Source organism: Hippoglossus stenolepis, chromosome 15 (assembly GCF_022539355.2).
Source record: "Hippoglossus stenolepis isolate QCI-W04-F060 chromosome 15, HSTE1.2, whole genome shotgun sequence".
In the NCBI taxonomy this organism is placed as follows: Eukaryota; Metazoa; Chordata; class Actinopteri; order Pleuronectiformes; family Pleuronectidae; genus Hippoglossus; species Hippoglossus stenolepis.
In genome coordinates, this window is record NC_061497.1 from 13,271,506 (window position 1) to 13,289,207 (window position 17,702).

General features: G+C 42.6%; 2 protein-coding genes across 2 annotated transcripts; both read left to right on the forward strand.

Moving 5' to 3' along the window:
• Positions 1–51: 51 nt before the first annotated feature.
• vps36 (vacuolar protein sorting 36 homolog) lies at positions 52–5,853 on the forward strand. The gene is made up of 14 exons (XM_035178176.2): positions 52–236; positions 467–535; positions 650–720; positions 1,817–1,931; positions 2,062–2,151; positions 2,715–2,801; positions 3,318–3,350; positions 3,525–3,602; positions 4,116–4,250; positions 4,387–4,452; positions 4,634–4,698; positions 5,099–5,183; positions 5,308–5,384; positions 5,489–5,853. Exons 1-14 carry the CDS (start codon positions 141–143, stop codon positions 5,568–5,570), a joined length of 1,149 nt encoding a protein of 382 aa, XP_035034067.1. The 5' UTR covers positions 52–140; the 3' UTR covers positions 5,571–5,853.
• Positions 5,854–6,660: 807 nt separating this feature from the next.
• Positions 6,661–17,700, forward strand: LOC118121912 (thrombospondin type-1 domain-containing protein 1). Its single transcript, XM_035178173.2, has 9 exons — positions 6,661–6,799; positions 8,089–8,345; positions 9,345–9,463; positions 10,559–10,953; positions 13,849–14,497; positions 15,326–15,487; positions 15,591–16,011; positions 16,084–16,612; positions 16,704–17,700. The coding sequence occupies exons 3-9, from the start codon at positions 9,373–9,375 to the stop codon at positions 17,337–17,339; spliced, it is 2,883 nt and encodes a 960-aa protein (XP_035034064.1). The 5' UTR covers positions 6,661–6,799; positions 8,089–8,345; positions 9,345–9,372; the 3' UTR covers positions 17,340–17,700.
• Positions 17,701–17,702: the final 2 nt, after the last annotated feature.

Below are 17,702 nucleotides of genomic sequence, written 5' to 3' on the forward strand. Positions count from 1 at the left end.
TTGACATTAACTCATAGTATATGTTTTTGTGTTTCTATTCAGGCAGCAACAGGCCAGCTTTGGACAGGATACCAGAAGTAAACATAAAATGAGTCTCGGCGGCGCAGTAAAATAACGAATAAATTGTTCAGGGAGCTGAAATGGATCGTTTTTTTTGGTCAAACGGGCTTTTGGAAATAAACGAAACTTTAGTGATCCAACAGCGAGGCGTGCGACTGTATGACGGCGACGATAAGGTGCAGGTTTCCTCTCTGTTAGCAAAGTTTGTGGCTTGACACAACGACACAGCAGCTAAAACCTGTAGTAAAAGCCAAAACAAAGACAGTTGAATAGTACAGCAGTGATGACTGATGACGTTGGGTGCTTTAATGTGTAGTGTGCGGTGGTTATAACACAACATGGGGCCTCAGTCAAACTTTATTCAAGCAAATAATCACGTTTTGTCTTTTTTCTGTCGTTGTTTCAGGCGAAGCTGGACGTTGGAGTTGCCCTGTTGAGCACCCACCGGCTGATCTGGAGGGACGTTAAAAATCATGTATGGCAGCAGCAAACAGAATTATTCACAATATTTACTGCACCGATTGTTTGAGTAGTTCAAATGTTCACAGGTTTGTGTTATGACTTTCATGTGTTTCTGTACTTCCCTCAGGAATGCTGCATAGCCATGCCCCTGTCACAGATCCTCTTCTTCGAGGAGCAGGCTGCAGGAATAGGGAAGAGGTCAGTGTCAGTAATCAAGGTTCTCTTAAAGGTTCAGCGTGTAGAATTTAGTGACAACTGGTGGTGAAGTTGCATGTTGCAGCTGAATACCCCTCACCTTACCCGCCCCTTCTACGAGTTTGGATCACTGTCTTGTTGCAGAAGGCTTCCTCTTTCCTTTCCACTGTGTTGAATGGCTGCAGGACATTTGAATCCAGAAGCTTCTGATATTTAGCAGATGAAACAGGAAACATGGTTACAGGAAAGTTCCTGTAACCATGTTTCCTGTTTCATTGTCTGCCACAAAACCCCAAATATGAATATTCTAACCTGCAATTAACACTTGGACACGATTTCTTTCTATCAAATGCTTCTCGTATTTAGCTCCAAACACACATTTGACTGCTAAGTTGTAGCTTTACCTTACCACCGAAGTCCGGGGCTTATGTTTACTAAACACCTCTGGCTTTTCCAGATCTTGTTTTGTAAACATAACCCCCTGACTTATCTGATAAGGTTGCAGGTACAATTTCCTTCCTTCCTTTCCTTCCTGATGAGTATTCTGAGCAGAGATTTCAAGCTGGTAGCAGTTTAATAACTTTTCATAGCCCGTCCTGTTTTGTAGCCAATAATTAGCTTCATTTTTCAGTTCCTCAGTCAGCTGCTTGGGAGCTCACGGACGTTGTGGTACCTCAAGAGTCAGAGGAATAATAGCTCTGGAATTGTCGTCAACTGACAATTCGCAGTGGCAGTTGTTCACCTGTGCTAACAAGTCAATTAAGGCCTAACAATTTAATGAAGGACTGTGTGTTCACAAGTACAGTTTCCTGCTACTTTTTTTCACTTAACAAATAAACAGCCTGTGTAAAATATGCTCAAATATTTGCATGCAATTGTATGTTAAGTACAGTATGGAACTTTGGTCATGCGTTATGTACGTGATGTGAGAAGAGGAGATAACAACATTTAGATGATGAGATGTGGTCAAAGATGATATGAAGAATTTTTTGTGAAAGTTCCACAGTGTATTTTCACTGATGATAACAACCACAGCAACAAAAATCAAATCTACAAGAAGAAGACGATTACTTTAATGTTGGTTTCTCTTATTCTGCAGTGCAAAAATAGTCATTCACCTGCATCCAGCACCTGCCAACAAGGAGCCAGGTCCCTACCAACACAGCAAATATCCCTTCATCAAGCTGTCGTTCAAAGAACACGGGCAGATTGAGGTAATCCTGTTCAACACAAGTAGCAAAACTAGCTTTTTGTTTTCATTTTTTTGCATCAATTCTTTAGAATAGACCATGTGTTTAATAATTTTTTTCCTGGAACCAACAAAATGGTGTTATTTGCTTGCAGTTTAACAGGAGGCTAACAGAAGAGATGACTCAGAAGAGATGGGAGAGTACACCAGTGTCACAACCCATCCCCACAGGAACAGGTTCTCAGGTTGGAAGCTGAACAGACGAAACTCTGAATCTGACCAAAATCTCTTTTTTTCTCACTGGTTTAAAGTCCTGGTGATTTTTAGAAACCAGAAGGTGGTGTGAATTATTTTCACACCACAGGAGGACTGTAACTCTACCAACCAAACTCCCACTGAACTGACTGAAGTCAATTCAAATGATGATCCACAGGATGGCAGTGTTGTCACTTAATTTTTTGGTTTTACTATGTGATGACTTTTTTAGGAATTTTCAAATTTTATGTGAAACTATGTTTAGCATCCCTCATTAGTTGGACTGTGCTTTACAGAATCAAATAGTCTTTGTTAAAGATGTTTACTTGCATTAGGTCCTGAATCTCCAAATGAGATTACATTAATCTTGTTTTTGATTAAAATGCCCCAAAATCAAACTACCTAAACGGATTTATTCACTGCAACAACAGTTGACCACAATATTCTCCCTCCTCACTGTTTTTCTTTGCTTGTCCTTTGTGGCTTGTTTCCAACTTATCAGTTCCCAGTGTGCTTCACTGTGTGTGTTTTTCTTTCCTTTGTGGTCATGTAGACAGGAAAGACACGTGCGGTGGGGATTGTTGGCATCGAGAGGAAGATAGAGGAGAAGAGGAAAGAAACAGACAAAAACATTTCAGAGGTACTATGGACCAAAAATACTGAAATACCAACAAATGTGTCAGGATGGGAATTGTAGAGTTCATTATCTGTGTCATTCCATCCTTGTCTTGAAATCTCCAAGCTGAAGTTTTGTATGAGGCCATATTCTATTTGTGAATATACTGAGAGAACAAATTCTGTGAATGGTTTCATCAGTTTTGTCTGCCATTATATAAATGTTACCATTGGAAATTAAGCTGACCACAGCAGCTGAGACACTCATCAGGCAACCATGAAATTATGTGTTGATACACCCGCTGTGTATGTTTGGCTTATGAATAAATTAAATATAAATCGCATATATTTAGTTTCATAAAATGTATAAACAAATCTATCTTGTGAACAAGGAAGAATGTTCAGTTTTATCTTCAGTTGGTTTAGGGGTGTGGATGTTTTGGAATGATATTTCAATTTTATCTGCAACCATGAAGTTTTGTGGTTTATCTAATTAAGGATAATTTTGAGCCCTATAACTCATTTAGTCTCTGTTTTTCAGGCCTTTGAGGACCTCAGTAAGCTGATGGTGAAGGTAAAGAATGCTTTTCTTTGCATGTCCTCATTTTCCTGTAGTTGGTGTTTTATGAAATAATAATTAACGTCTTACATTTTTATCTAATGACACTTATACTCTAAACTTGTTTATGCTATACTCTGCTATGCATTGGGATGTGCTGAATTCCTAATTTGTGTTCCTAACTAACAGGCCAAAGAGATGGTGGAGTTGTCCAGGTCTATAGCCAACAAGATTAAAGACAAGCAGGGAGACATAACAGAAGATGAGGTAAGAACTTGACCAGTATGGTGAGAAGCAGAAACATGGAGAATGGTACGGGACATAGAAACCTTAGAGAGAAGCACATGTGAGGGATCCCTCTCCCAGGACGGACAGAGGTGCAAAAGATGCCATGTGTAACTGAACACATCAACAAAATTACAATATTTACAACATTGATGAGAAGAAACAGACTGAGAATCATGCTGTTTTGAATAAGACTTGAAACTAATGATTGTGACCAAAAACTGTTTACTGATGTTATAAATCAAGTGAGAGGTACAGTTATTTTCTCATAGACTTCTATTGAAACAGACTTATTTTTGCAACCACTGCTGGATTTAGAAGAATACAGGTTTCATGCACATATGCATTGGCTTCACTTTCTGGATCCGGAGTGTACATGCAGTCCCATGATACAAAATAGTGCGATCGCATCATGCTGTTACACCATACAGTCTTTACACTTAAATACCCACAGTTTGGTTTCCTTCTTATTAACGGTTGTGTTGTGCTTTGCAGACAATCCGGTTTAAGTCTTACCTACTCAGCATGGGTATAGCTGACCCTGTCACCAGGGAAACACATGGATCGGGCACACATTACCACCTGCAGCTGGCTAAGCAACTGGGAGATATGCTACAAGCCCCTCTAGAGGTTGGTGTGAATCTTTTTGTGTTGTGCAGTTTACATCAACAAAGGCTGAGATCATACGCTACTTTTAAATCATTTCCTTACTTTCTTTGCTATCTTAAGCTCTTTCTTATTCTCTTTTCTCTCCCTTCTCCTTCAGGAGCGTGGGGGAATGATGGCTCTCACTGAGGTGTACTGTCTTGTCAACCGTGCTCGAGGGATGGAGGTAACGCTCGCTCACATACACACACAACATGAAACAATTTAATAGATTATGCTTGAGTGTGCGTGTCCCTGCATGTTGATTCTAGCTGAAACTGATAGGACGACACAACTTTGGTGTCCATAGATTCATGGTACACAAAAATGTCTGTCAGACACTAAGCTTGTTTTCCACCTTTCCGTAGCTTTTATCTCCAGAAGATTTGGTCAACGCCTGCAAGATGTTTGAGTCGTTGCAGCTCCCTCTGAGGTGAGTTTGAGTTGTGTTTGTCTTTGTGCTGTATTCCCCTGTGGTTGTATAGACAAGGATATGTGTTTTACTGTTTAATAAAGAATATGGGGCAGGGTAGACGCCCTCCTCACACAGACCAGGCTCTTCCTGCCTGGCTTCCTGTTGTTGGAAGTGGTGTCCAGCCCTCTGCAGCTGTCATTTCCTGTCACTTCCTAGGGTTTCAAAAAGAAACACTGGCCTGGTTCCCTGCTATCTTTCTACTACTGCCCACAAAGTGGTTGCATTTTAGCTTAATAAAAGATCACATTAAAACAGTTGAACTGCTCTCTACCACCCCCCCTCTCTCTCTGTCTCTCTCTCTCTCTCTCTTACACACACATCACACACTCTCCTTCATCCGTCTTGTCTTCTCTGTTAGGCTGCGTGTGTTTGACAGTGGTGTGATGGTGGTCCAGCTGCAGTCTCACAGCGAAGAGGAAATGATCGCCTCTGCACTGGACAACGTAAGCTTTCCCTGTTGCAAACATTATACTGATGTCAACCCAGTCAAACCCTTACATATATGAGTGTGTATGAATGTACTGTATATATGAGTGTAAGTTCTTCTCCTCTCTTGCTCTTCTACAGGTGTCAGATAAAGGTTCGTTGACAGCTGAGGAGTTTGCAAAACTCTTGGGTCTCTCTGTTCTTCTGTCTAAGGAACGGTACGTTATCTCCTATTATATATTTATTTTATTGCTTCAATTGTATTCCAGCGTCTTAATCTTCATGTCTTTGTGTCCTCCTCTGTACTCCTCCTCATCTCCAGGTTGCTGCTGGCGGAGAAGATGGGTCACCTGTGTAGAGATGACTCTGTCGAGGGTTTGAGATTCTACCCAAACCTCTTTTGACCTGTTTATAGTCATTATTGTTGAGATAGACAGAAATAGCTGAAACTGAGCTGCACTGTCTCTACTGACTGACTCTGACCTCTGTGTGTTGTACAGCAGTAAAGTGGTCTCCTGTCTGATCATGATGATTGAACAGTAATCACTATTTTCTACTTCGGTTTAAAACCAAGGCTCTCTCTTTTACATTAATTTAAAAACTGCCAATACTGTATATGCAGCAGCAAAGTGTCCCCAGATGAGCTCCTAGTGTGTCTTTGGTAATAAATGGGTTTTGGAAAATTGACTTATTGGAATTATTTTTTTATCATTTTTTATTTTAACATGTCCTTGTGTCGCACATTATAAACATTTTAACAAGTAGTGTTCCTGTAATAAAAAGCCATAGTCACATATCACATTTTCCAAGTAAAACATACATTTATTGAATATATAAATAAGAAATAAAGCTTGTTCTGCTGTCTTAACTTCTGAGGAAGGGGAGAACATGCCCAGACATCCATGTGTCAATCAATCTCAATACACTGTTTCACCTTTTATCACATTTTGGTCTCACCATCAAACTGTAATTCTAGTCCCTTCTGCGGAAAAATAGCATTTGTCAAGGATACGTTCAAGAAAAGATCAACAGAAATTAAATGCCTGCTCTGCTTCAGTTTGGTTCTCAGAGTATAAAATATAGGGCACATTGCCAAATGTCATTCTTCAGGTAATTAATCTCTTCAGTGTACAGGTCATGTTAAGGAAATTCCAGTTGTGACTCTTTTGAAGCCAAACTGAAAAGTGAGCAGTCTTGTTAATTGGCTCAGTGAAGCTTTCAAAACAAGCACTTTTAAACTCTTATCACTTTACCATATCTATTAACACTTTATCATATGAAAAGAACTCCTGAAATATTATAGAATGTGTGAAATAGGAGCATATTGTTAGCAGCTAGTCTAAGAATTATCATATCTAACAATTTATTTTTGGGTTTGTAATCTCCCTGTTGGGCTTTTCCTACAAAGGATAGAACACTTCTTTGTTCCTATTGTGAACCGAGCTGAGCAGTAAACGGGGTTTCATCTCCACAGCAGCTTCCTGTTTTCTGCTGTCTCGCTCTTTCTCCGTGTCTGGAAGAAAATCCAAGGTCTGCAGAGCTATACAACTGATTAGATTATCATGCCATGTGCTTCACTGATTGTTCTTCAACTCAATTTGTCCAGGAGATCACGAGAGCCGAACTCATTAAGGTATGAGCCATTAATTGGGGGGTTCGTGCACAGTATTCAACTTTTAGGTGAACTTGAGCGGTGGTGTTGATTTCAGGTTGTCCATCCATACTTAAGTCACTTTCTCATGAATGTGATACCTCAGGAACACCTTGAGGGATTTTTTACACTACACTAAAATTGACTTGATCTTAAAGATGAACTGATTAGATATTGGTAGTGAAAGGTCCAAGTTCACTCACGTCAAATAACGAAAAAATTACATTTTGGCCTCAACTGAAGAATTAATGTGCTAATTAATGACTTATTTGACTAATTTAAGCCATAACTCATGAGGGGAGATCGTTACCTTATATCTGTTCATTTGACTGAATAATATACAACACTGTAAGTCTCAGTTTCTTTTGTACTTGTGTCGTGTATACTTAGATTGTCTGATGACTTGATCATCCTCTATTAATATCTTAATTAAGTCTGTTTTCATCGATGGGGGAAGAATGAAATGTCAATCTTTATGGGAGGAAGGGTTGATCTGATTATGAGTAGTTATGCAGTTTACTCGTGTGACGTTAAAACATCACTTTAAAATGATTTATGAGTGACTGCCTGTCCAAAGATTGAATTATAGATCTATCTGTTGCAGCTCACATATTCCCACGTGCACTCACTCTCCTCAGGCGCATGCATGTGCTCAATGTCTTCTGACCTGGGTGCCTGTTGTTCAAATTAACCTGCTGAATGATACATTTGATGCGATGCAATGCTTGAGCTGACAGCCGAGTGAAGGGTCTTTCATCTTGTTTCTATAACAACCTGAAGCCTGAAGCCTGAGGGAAGTTAGTGGTTGTGAAAGCGCTGCTGAGACACTTGTGGAAATGAGAAACAATATTGTGGAAATAAATATGAATGGGATTCGCAGTGGTATCACAGAACCACATTGTAAAGTCCACTCTCAAACCATATGCTTCATATTGCAGGTTGAAATGCACAGTCATTTTTTAAAAATATAAATAAATACATTGCATATTAAATAAATAAACGTGTATAGTGTTATAATATATATATGTACACATATCTGTCTATCTATGTATCTGTCTGTCCGTCTATCTATCTGTCTACCTATCTGTCCATCTATCTGTCTATCTATCTGTCTACCTACCTATCTGTCTGTCTGTCTGTCCATCTATCTGTCTATCTATCTGTCTACCTACCTATCTGTCTGTCTGTCTGTCCATCTATCTGTCCAGACCTTTCTTTCTTTCTTTCTTTAATATTGTCAAACACCACTTTGTTTTATTTTGGATTATTAGTTTATTTTGAAATAGTTCCATATATTCACTGCGCCCCCTGCTGGTGACCGTGACGTGACTGTGCCGCGGATCCCCCTCACCAGAGCGCGCCCTCGCACAGAGCTCGAGCTGCCGCCTCCCGCTCGGACGCTCAGCGGAGACAGTCTGGAGAAATGTGGCCCCGGAGCGCCGAGGGGCCCCCGGTACCTGCCTGCACCTGGTGACACAGTTCAGAGGAACAACACCGAGACCGATGCTGAGCGGAGTCCCGGAGACATGTGAGTAACACGGGTTCATGCTTCACTCGGCACCGAGCACTGCACGTGCTATTCTGCTGCTCTTTTTTTTTAAAGTTTCAGGTCGGCCCAAACTACACCTGGACCAAGAATTACACATAAAAACGGTTCATTTTCACATTTATCACAGTATTATTTAATTTGTTTGTTTATTTGATGGGGACATTGCTCATTATTCAACTGACAAAACACCGTGAACGAGCCCGAGTTGGCGGTTTAAGCTAATTTCCACCTGTTGGGCCCACCTGAAATCCAATAAAATGGCCTATATGGTATATGATTACAAGTATATATGGTTACTCATGTGTATTATAACTACCATCCAAACTAAATGTACATAAACACATGATGGAAAACAAGTAGCTAATGAGTCTTTTCAGATTTTTGCTCCTGAGTGAAGGTTGTGTTCTTCTTCTTCTTCTAATCTCTTCTTCTTCTTCTTCTTCTAATCTCTTCTTCTTCTTCTTCTACTAATCTCTTCTTCGTGGACAGAGAATGATAAACACTTAATAAACAGAAAAACATTGTACAAATCTGAGGTACATACAGTAGATCAAGTATGTGTTATACGTCCTCTCAGCGTTCACACAATGCAGAAGGAACATATCGACTAAAAATGTACAACATAAAAGTTATTTTATTAAATAAAGTAAGAGTCTATAAACCATATTTAATTAAAAGCAATGACATGACTCAGCCTGATGATTCTTTGTCATGAACAAAGCTCTCCGGTTGCCTCCACGCTTGTGTGACGGCAGCTCTACATACCCATTGTGAAGATGGAAGGAAGAGGAAGACGCCACTGTAAATCCACAAAACTCAAGCTCTCAGCTTCACGCTCTTCAGCCTTCCTGTTTTTCTTTCCTCGGATGAGTGCATTGCTTCTTCCCCTCCGTCTCCGGACTTAAAACCTCTGCGAGTTGTCGCCCCGTGCCTTCTTGAGGATTACTTAATTTTTTGTGATTTGCCTCTGATTTGCAGAGGTCAGAGATGGTGTCAGACGACGGTCATGTGGAGTAGCAGGAAACAGAGGCACGGACTTTCGGGGATGCCACGGGCTGTCAATCTGCTGCCCGTCCTGCTGGCGCTCCTTGGATATGGTGAGGGTGATTAAAACCATCTAAATGACATAACTACATAATAGAAAAGCCTGGCAGGATCTTTGGCTTTTAATTTAAATGGGCTGTAATGTGTGTTTTCACTCAAATGGGACAGGGAAATGCAGAGGAGGGAATTGGGTAATGGAGGTTCAGCCTCTTCCTCTTCCCACACCCTCTTTGCTTTGTGAGGATGTGAGGTTTTGCACAATAGAGCTCGAAATAATATGCTGCCAATGCTACTGATTTACTCTTTCCCTCAGTACTGATACACTAGAAATATACTCTGTTACATCTGAGCGGATACTATGAGCTGTGACATCCGTAGTTTACTATGAGTGCATGTCAGTAGTTTGTTTCGTGGAAAACTGAGCTTATTATTTAGTTGTGCTGAGCAGAGTTATATGGTTATTCAAACTGAAGTTGGTGCCACATGGACACAGGAAATATATGAATAGGCCTATATATAATGTATTTCCATATAATTGTGCGTGTGATTTATGATGCACAATTATGTTGTCAACATTATGTAGCAATTAAGTCACATTTCTCCCAGAGTGACATTTAATATGTGAGAGTGACAGTTCCCACAACAACTTTACATAAACTTGTCCACACCTTAACGGATATAAGGATAAGTCTTTTCAAGAGAACGGCATGTTTTTGAATTACTGCAGATTGATTCACTCACACCATTGTGTCACAAGCTGAGCCACAGATCATTCACGCCTTTATTTAGTCCCGTTTAGACTTCTGCAATTTGCTTTTTACCTGCCTCAAATAATCATCTCTGGACCATCTTCAAATGGTTACTTAGGTCCACTGGTCAGAGCTTTTTTTTCAAAAACTCAAGGTGATCATGATATCAAAGTTATGTCCCCAACATTCCAACTAATTTATGTTCTGCAGCACTGGCCGAAGCCTTTAAAGAACAACAGAGACCCTATATATTCACACCGGCTCACTGTGTGCATTGTTGTGTTTGAATTAATGTATTGTAATTGTATTGTTTTGTATTGTATATATTATTGTGGATTACTACATTCTGTTGTTATTTTACTTACTCACTGCTTTTCTTCTCCTCATCCTGTCCTGTAGCGTTCGCAGGGCTGAGTATCTGGCCCTCCCTCCACGTTGCCCTCAGCAACCCCAGTGTATTTGTGGACTTCATCACAAAATCCAACATCAGCACCATCCGCAACACAAGCCTCTCACTGGTCAACATGGAAACCAACACCACCATTCACACCAGGACTATCCTCAGCAACCAATCGACCGGCAGGGTGGAGTTCGGCTGCTCCCGCTTCCTGTATGCAGGAACTTTCAGGTTCCTGCTCATGCAGACCAGCTACACTGTTGTTTCTCATGGTCATAGCGTAGATGTGAGCAGCAAGGAGAGCACCTCCTGGTTGTGGAGTTCAGAGCTGCAGGTGCAGTGGCCTACCTTTCACATTGCAGTGGAGAGGGCTGGGAACCACTCAGGATCTTTTCAGGTAAGACAAACAGGCTCTCAGTGGTGTATATACTTGAAAGCCATACTTGAGTAAAAGTACAGATATGTTACCTGAAAGTGACTCCGGTAAAAGTTAAAGTCAGCCGTAAGAAAATGACTTCAGTCAAAGTCTTAAAGGAGCTCATATTATCAATCAATCAATCAAATTTTATTTGTATAGCCCATATTCACAAATCACAATTTGTCTCATAGGGCTTTAACATGGTGTGACATCCTCTGCCCTTAACCCTCAACAAGAGTAAGGAAAAACTACTAAAAACCCTTTTAACAGGGTAAAAAGAAGGTAGAAACCTCAGAGAGAGCCACATGTGAGGGATCCCTCTCCCAGGACGGACAGAAGTGCAATAGATGTCAAGTGTAAAGGAGAACATCATCAAGATAAAGGTTTTAGCAGCATTGATAAGGGTAAACATTTTGAAGCATAACTGAAGGTCAGTGAATTGGTGGATTAATGTCATTAATGGTCGAGTATCTGAGGAGAAATACTATGTATCAAGCAGTCCTGCTGCAATCATAGTCTATGGTCAGCAGCCAGCAAGATCATGATCCACCATCAAGATCGGATGCCACTATAGTCCACAGTCATTGTCCACTGCCGCCATTAGGATCCATCATCAGCTGCCACCTCGGTCGTGGTCCACCACCATTATCAGATGCCAACACGATAAAGGATCCGCCTTTATTATCACGATCAGCCAGCACGATACAGAATCCGCCATACTGGATCCACCATTACGATCTCTGATACGCGATCCACAGATCCTAATCCATGATGTGGCCACAGCCGCGGCCCTGGATCTGCGAGCGATAAGGCAAAGGGACTCCGGGGAAGAAGTCAAGTCAGTAACATGTATTGATGGGATATGAATTACTTTGATGTGATAACGATTGAGAAGAGGAAGGAGAAGCTGGAAAGAGAAGCTCAGTGTGTCATGTGTCCCCCGACCTTCTAGACCTACAGCAGCATAACTAAGACCAGGTCTAGGACAAGCCTGTACCAGCTCTAACTATAAGCTTTATCAAAAAGGAAGGTTTTAAGCCTACTCTTAAACGTACAGATGGTGTCTGCCTCCCGAATGGAAAGTGGGAGATGATTCCACAGGAGAGGTGCTTGATAGCTGAAAGCTCTGGCTCCTACTCTACTTTTAGAGACTTTAGGGACGACAAGTACGCCTGAATTCTGGGAGCGCAGTGCTCTAGTGGGTTGATAAGGTACTAACAGCTCTTTAAGGTATAATGGTGCCATATTATTAAGGGCCTTGAAGGTGAGGAGGAGAATTTTAAATTCTATTCTAGATTTAACCGGAAGCCAGTGTAGCGAAGCTAATACTGGAGAAATGTGGTCTCTTTTCTTGGTTCTTGTCAGGACACGTGCTGCGGCGTTTTGAACAAGCTGCAGAGTCTTTAACGACTTACTGCTGGAGCCTGATAATAATGAATTACAATAATCCAGTCTGGATGTAACAAAGGCGTGGACTAGTTTTTCTGCATCCTTTTGAGAAAGGACATGTCTGATTTTGGAGATATTACGCAAGTGGAAAAAAGCGGTCCTAGAAATTTGTTTTAAGTGTGAATTAAAGGATAAATCAGGAAAGAAGATCACTCCCAAGTTCCTGACTGTTTCATTGGAAGCAAGGGCAATGTCGTCTAGCGCATTAAATGTACTTAAGTATCAAAGGTATCTGGTTTTGAAATGTATCAAAATTATAAATGCAAAGTGCTTTTTATAGTAGGCCTATACAGACACAAAACAACTTTTCATGCTTTATTTCAACTGACTTTATAACAATTATAACAAAAATATACATATACTGTATAATTTTACAAATTAGGTTCAAATAGTATTGGACTAGTGCATCTGAACTTCTAGGGACAACAAAACAGAATAAACAAGTGCCTCTTGTGTCTGCCTAAGAACACTAATAGACCACAGTATAACCACAAAAAAAGTCTGTAACCATCACTAAACATGGACCTTTCACTTTCTAATCAGTAGCAGGAATGATACACAATGCCCCCTATGTAAACTCAGCAAAAGGAAACAAGTTCTAGGCACACAAAAGAGGATCGTTTTCCACTTTTGTTAACAACCTGCACAGTGCTAGTACAGAGAAGAAAAAATCACTGGACACAGTCTAGTTTTGCTGCAGGCCAAATTTCAGACAGAATAATAAAGACTGAACTGAACCAAGCTCCTGCATGAGCACCTGGATAATTCTAAAGGGAATAAATGGATGGGGAACGTGCTCGCGTTGATTAAGTCCCTGCCCTTTGTACACACATCGCTGCTACCATTGGGTGGTTTAGTGAGGTCCTCGGATTGGCCCCGCCAGAGTCGGTCACGGCCCTGGCGGAGCGCCGAGAAGACGATCAAACTTGACTATCCAGAGGAAGTAAAACTCGTAACAAAGTTTCTGAAGGTGAACCTGCAGAGGGATCATTACCGGTACAGCCTGCTTGACCTCGGTCGACCAAGGCAGCCCGACCAACCTCCGGACGCTTAGGGTCTCGCACTGCCCCCCCCGACGGCAAACACGCCGCCGGGACTGCGCATCTCCCAAGGCAGGGGGCACGCGAGTGAGCGAGAGAGAGGTGCACCGTGTGTAAAAGCGCGCGTTGCGCCAACCTCCACTGCTCAAGTAACGAGCCAGTTTTGAGAATATAAGGAGTAGAAAGTACAGAAATTTGTGTTAAAATGTAGCGAGTAAAAGTAAAAAGTCGTCAGGAAAATAAATACTCAAGTAAAGTACAGATATGTGAAAAATCTATTTAAGTACAGTAACGAAGTATTTGTACTTTGTTACTTCCCACCTCTGCAGGCTCTCATTGTGCTGCAGAATGATTTTCATACATCTCTTCTTCTGTCCCTCACCAGGTTGGAATATCCACTAACGAACACTTTCAGGCTTGTTCCAGGGGCCTCGACTCTGCTCTCTTCCTGGAGGTCAGCTACGTGGAGTACAACCAGATTGGGCGCAAGATCATTGACAAGGTCCGAGCCCGCACGCGACACCCAATCAAACCCCTCCGTTCCCAGAGCGTCGAGCTGTCCTGCGCCTTCCCGTTCACAGAGAGAGACTTTATACGAGTGGCTTTGAAGTCTCCTCATACAGCGCAGGAAGTGAAGAGCTCTGGGCCGCTTTACCTCTCACGTATCTTCTCCTATAAACTGCTGGTGGAAAACGCCAATGCTTATAAGAGTGGCTGTGAAGGGACAATGACTGTTAAACTCATAACCCCACCCTGTGCTCACATCAATGGGAAGGTGTTGCTGTATAAGGATGCAGGTGTTGGGAGAGGGGTTGCTGCTTCCTCAAGTGGAACAAACCTGATGGGGTTTGGTCCAGAGGAGCCCTCCTCTCCTCCACTGGCCTTTAACTGGCTGACGCAGGGAGAGGATGAGACAGAGTTCAACTGCTCTGTGTTTGAACCAGGAAGGATTAAATACTGCTTCCGCTTTGTTTTCAACTTCAGCCGCTCCCCTAGTCCAGCACAGACCTGCTTGGTGGTGTACAAGAGTGCAGGTGAGATCGGACACATTCACATTGGGCAGCTGCCAAGAAGACATTTACACACCACATGTCATTAGAGCAGGGCTGCAGTGACTGGCTCAAGAAGCACCTGCAATTTGAGGAAGAGAAATAGTTCCTCTGCTTTAGTTATCCAGGTTTTCCAAGATTGATCAAATCCAGTGGTTGAAAAAAAAAGTTTTTTAGTGATAAACTAAATGGAAATCCATTAAATAAGGTGTTAACCTAACCCCTGGACGTAACTGTCACACAGAAAAAATATGCTTGCAGCTGTGTCCTTGTTTTGTCTTTTTTGGGGGATTAAGCATAAACTGGGTAATGTCAAATAGAGGTGCACTGATTTTGAAACCAAGATACAAATGTCTACAGTCTCATACAGCACTTGAACTGGGTATTGTCGTGCCACCCTCAGCCACAAAAACAAAACAGAGGTACGAACCACAACGTGGCTCAAACAGGTCTAAGGTCTGCACCAAAACATGGATTTCTAGAATCATCACATGCTAATTTCATATAATATGGTGGCTGAGCTTTTTTCAGCTCCATGTACTGGGGTCCTTTACATCCACATCATTTCAGCCGTGACTTTAAGTCTTGGTTTTCCCTTTTTTTGTCTGCTTTCCATACAATAATGTCACCTTTGCATCCACACTTTATTGCAAAAACTTTTCTGGCTTCTGGTAATATGGATGACAATATCACAGAGGCCTCAACATGAGATCAATTCGGTGACCTGGCAAAGTAGCAACACAAATAGTAATCAAGGCTTGTAAATGGAAGCAGTTTTCAACCTTTTTTGATATGATTATTTCTTCTCTGCAGAGTCGTGGGGACCCTGGCAGCCATGGAGTGTGTGCAGTGTGAGCTGTGGAGACGGGGTGAGGGAACGAGTGCGGAAGTGTTTGCTGCCCTCAAGTGTGGGAGGGATGCAGTGCACCGGCATGGTGAAGGAACAGTCCCTCTGCTCACTGGAGGAGTGTGTTGGTCAGTCACTTGTCCCTTAAACTCTCCATCTTGTCCAGATGAGAAAATAAATTCAAAGTTCCAGATGCACATTCTAACATAATTGTCTTAACTTCATCCACAGCTTTGCCCGATCCTTCTCCATCCCTCTCCCCTAAAGCTGTTGGAGTTGCAACCTTTGGTAGTAACGTGGTCGTTGTGGTTGGTATCGCCCTCTGCCTGACTGTGATTCTCGGCACTATTGTGGTGGCGATCTGGAGAAAATTTTGCCAGACCCCTCAGTGCAGCGCTGTCCGTAGGGGCTCCATGCCTTCTCCTGGGGGCCGCAAGCTGTCCGATGAGAACTCTATCTGTGGACACAGCCTCCAAAGACCCAGCCTCACCGACGGCCAAGGCCCACAAGGGAGCATGGGTGGAGGTGCAGCCCAGAAAGAGAGGCCTTCCTTGGGCAGTGCGCCTCTGTCACAGACCCTGGTGATGACGCCCTCACAGGATCCAGATAGGCTGTCTCCCACAGGTCAAAAGGTGTTGCCGCCAGTATTTGGGTATGTCATCACACATACAATGTTATTCTCAAACATAGTCACAGTTTCAGAAACTAAAAATTAACTCCCTAGGTATCGCTTGGCTCAGCACCAGCTGAAAGAAATGAAAAAGAAGGGGTTGAAGGAGGCCACCCAGCTGTACCTTGTCTCTTCAAGCCCAGTCCATGACACCTTGGTGGAGACATCTGCTTTACCCACCAACTCCCCGACTCCTACACCAACTGGATTAGTTCATTCCGGTCTTCCATCGGGCCTCCAGGACGACGCCAACCACAACCACTATAGTACCGCAGCACCCTTCTCTGAGCCACCGCTGCAGATTTCGAGGGTCACGCCGGACAGACTGAGCCCCAGAGTGGATCTAGTCTTAGGTGCTGCTCTCTCTACAAGTGGGGGCAGCTCAAAATGGCGTGACCGCACTGCCCACTGGGTGGAGATGGTGGAGAGGAGCGGGTTAGCAGGCCGCAGAGGAGGAGGAGATGCAGGAATGGGAAATCACAAGAATCCAAATTTCCGGCGCACCGCCAGTTTCAATGACACCAAACCCCAGATGCCATCCTCAGCACAGTCCAGAAACTTCAGAGAACGGAGCATGACCCACGTTGGTGACCTATCCTATTTTGTTGATGTATACGTTGTTGGTCAGATTTGCGTAGATCTGTTTAACAAAGATTATACGTTGTTCTCTTCAGGTGGGATCTCGCACCCTGCCTGAAGGATGTTGTTTGACCAAAGGAGGATTGGAGAGGCAGCCCTACCGCGCTTATCCCATTCCAGAGCATGGGACTCCAGAATTGACTAAACCTGGACCCAAGAGGAAAGACCAGAGGAAGCCCTGGTTAGAGGCAGCTGCTCCCTCTCGCAACAGTGACCTCAAACACACAGGGACCAACCCAAACAGCATTTCAGCATCTGAGAGAGATAGTAGAGGAGGCGTCATTGGCACTGCTGAAAGGCAAAGGAGCGGTGGGCCTGTAAGTGGAGGTAAAGAGGGATTGTCAGGGTTCGGGGGTCTGGCTGCAGGGCCTGCAGGTTCTCACGGAGTGAACCAGTTGAGTATAGAGCAGGCTGAGATCAACTGGAACCGTCGTGGCCCGTCGCCCATCCAGAGGAACATCCTGGCCCGCAAATTAAAGGAGGCTCAGTCCTGCTCAGGGATCACAGGTCGGCAGCGGAGCTCCACCTTTAGCGCACCGCCGTCTGATCAGAGGAAAGGTCGCTGCCACTCTCTGCAGATGTCTGGAGGCTACAGCAACAGTGGCGACTCCCCCTACAGGCTGAGCGAAAAAGAGCAGAGGATGCTGGACCTTGATCTGTCCTCGTCGTAGATCACACTGGTTTATAGTATGATTCTATTTACATGTATTCCTCATGTAAATCCTGTTCTGTTACAAAATATCGGTTAAGATTGTTCTGTTTATTAAGAGATTTATGGCTGTTACTTATCTATAAGAAGCAGAGAAAAATATAAGATATTTAAGTTTGTTTATTTGAAAAAATGTTAATATTTAATATTTTGGTTGGCATTATAGCTGAACATATTTCTCTAGTTCATAGAGTCACTGTTCAGATTTTCTCTCTATACAAGACCCTTGGAATAAGTTTCTGTTTTATAAGAATTACCTGTACAGGAGTATAAAATGACCTTGTACATCCATTAAAAAACACTGGTCTTATTGTTCTACACCACT